Here is a 2,500-nt window from a genome sequence, read left to right as displayed (position 1 = left end):
TCTTTAGGGATCATCCCTCCCTCCCAGTGTAGTTCTCACCCTTCCCTCACTTCCTCTCTCCCCCTCCCTCATTCTCTCCCGCACTTGTCTCCGGCTGTTTGATGTGGCCAAAGGTGGTAGTTTCCTTTCAGACACACACACACACACACACACACACACACACACACACACACACACAAAGACTAATGAATGTCTTCCACAGGTGTGCTGAGGCAGACACCTGCTTTTTTGCACACACACACACACAGTCGAACAAATACAAATCCCTTCTTTCAGACTCATGCACGCAAACAATGGTGTAGACTGACCTTCCATCTCTGTCTCCCCCTCATCCAAACACACACACACACACACACACACACACACACACACAGAGAGTAGCAGTTGACCCCTTGCTCTCATTGAGGCTTCCCCTCCTCCTTACACACTCTTTGTTCTCACTCACTCACTCACTCTCCCTTTCTTTCTCCCCCCTCTGTCAATCCCCGTCTTTCTCTCTGCATCCCACTCTTCTCTCTCTCTTTCTCTCTCTCTCTCTCTCTCTCTCTCGCTCGCCCGCCATCTCTCGGGTTGGTCTTAACCTCTCCTTCCAGAAGTTCTGACCTCGGCTTTTATAAATCTGGCAAACAGATGGTCACCAGAAAGTTAGAGGCAGGGAGAGAGAAAGAGAGAGAGAGAGAAAGAGAGAGAGCGAGAGAGAGAGAGAGAGAGACAGAGAGAGAGAGGGAAAACACGGGGGAGTGACGGGCATAGGGGGTAGGTACAGAGGTGTATGGAATGGAAGTAGAGGAAAGCTGGACTTTAGCCTGAGCTTGTTACACAGCCTACCCTCAGGGAATCTGTGTGCCACTGAGAGTATGTGTGTGTGTGAGTGTGTGTGCCTGTGTGTGTGCCCGTGTGTGTGTGTATATGCCCTAGAGGCAAAGTAAACGTGACTTTGACCGTGACCTTGGTCCACGTCTTAATCAGAACCAGAACGGGTCGTATCAGCTCTACACGGGTCAGTGTGTGTGTGTGTGTGTGTGTGTGTGTGTGTGTGTGTGTGTGTGTGTGTGTGTGTGTGTGTGTGTGTGTGTGTGTGTGTGTGTGTGTGCGTGCACAAACATACGCTCATACACGTGCATTTGTTTAAAGTGCACACAGTGGAAATGGGTCACTTCTAACGAACAATCAAAACTCAGAAGAGATGGAGTAACAGAACAGAGAGCACGACAGCGGGAAAAAAAACACAGAAAGAAAAACAGAATGCTGGAAGTAGACCTCCACCAGCCCTCTCTACCTCCGTTTCCCTCCCTTTCTCCATCTCTCCATCCCTCAACCGTGTCTTTGCATATCACTCCACTCTAATGATCTCTCGCTCCTAATACAGACCAGCTTCTAGGTGGCTCCTTGCCAACCACTGAATTCGTCTATTTATCGTATATGCTTACTGTGCATTTATATGTGTGTATGTGTGTGTGTGTGTGTGTGTGTGTGTGTGTGTGTGTGTGTATGTGTGTGTGTTTTCTGTGTGTGTGTGTGTGTAATGCCACAGGTTATTTATGTGGATGATAATGATGGTGAACTATATAGATCAGTCTGCCAATGGTCCATTGGTCACAGTAACACAATTGTGTACACACACACACACACACACGCACGCATAAACACACAGACATGTGCTCCCAATCATTCACACACACAAGCTTGGCAGCCTCCACAATACCAACACATGCACATGTGTCCCCGATAAATCACAGACACACACACACACAGTGTGTGTAGGAACACCCAACCACACAAATGCAAACACAATCCAAACGCACACTCAACAACTCGAATAACAAAAGCTCACACAAAAGTACCCTGACTCAACCCCACTCAAGCCCACACACATACAAGCACACACACACACACACACAGGAATACAATCCAAACACACACTAAGTTATACTCACAACCATACACACACAATTCGTCTCCTGAGCCAACCACAAGGGCTTACATGGACACATGTGTAATATCTCTCTTTCTCTCCCTCTCACTAAACCCTTTCTGCATACATTCAAATTATTAAAACTATTGAATTTATTCTTACATAGGCTCTCTCTCTCTCTCTCCCTCTCTCTCTCTCTCTCTCTCTCTCTCTCTCTCTCTCTCACACACACACACACACACACACACACACACACACACACACAAACACACACACACACACAAACCCACCTCTGCAGTGCAGGTCCACGTCCTGGGGCTCGTACCCCGGCTGGCACGCGCAGCTGGTCGTCGGCAGCCCCACCCACTGCCCGTCCTCCCCGCAGAACATGGTCGGCGGGGGCGGCGGGGGCTTGATGTCGTCGGGCGCCGAGGCGGCATTGGGCACGCAGGCGCCCGTGGACTGCTGCACCAGGCTGTGGGGCAGCGTCTCGGGGAAGGCGGAGAAGGCGCGCGTGAGCGCCGGGCACTTCTTGAAGAAGACGCGCACGGAGAGCAGCGCCATGCAGGCGCCCTGGGCCTGGAA

At 50.4% G+C, this 2,500-nt stretch overlaps 1 protein-coding gene across 2 annotated transcripts in view; it reads right to left on the bottom strand.

Moving 5' to 3' along the window:
• The window catches only part of LOC105904571 (ephrin type-B receptor 4b-like), a 39,481-nt gene that overhangs the window by 20,652 nt on the left and 16,329 nt on the right, over positions 1-2,500 (bottom strand). For both annotated transcript variants that reach the window (XM_012832476.3, XM_031584945.2), the window contains exon 4: positions 2,206-2,500. This exon is cut by the window's right edge and continues 108 nt beyond it. In XM_012832476.3, the coding sequence (XP_012687930.1) occupies positions 2,206-2,500 (295 nt within the window). The remainder of the gene's footprint in view (positions 1-2,205) is intronic.

The sequence above is a fragment of the Clupea harengus genome, chromosome 18, assembly GCF_900700415.2.
Source record: "Clupea harengus chromosome 18, Ch_v2.0.2, whole genome shotgun sequence".
Classification (NCBI taxonomy): Eukaryota; Metazoa; Chordata; class Actinopteri; order Clupeiformes; family Clupeidae; genus Clupea; species Clupea harengus.
The sequence above is the reverse complement of the archived record's forward strand: the minus strand, read 5'-3'. Positions and strand labels throughout refer to the sequence as shown.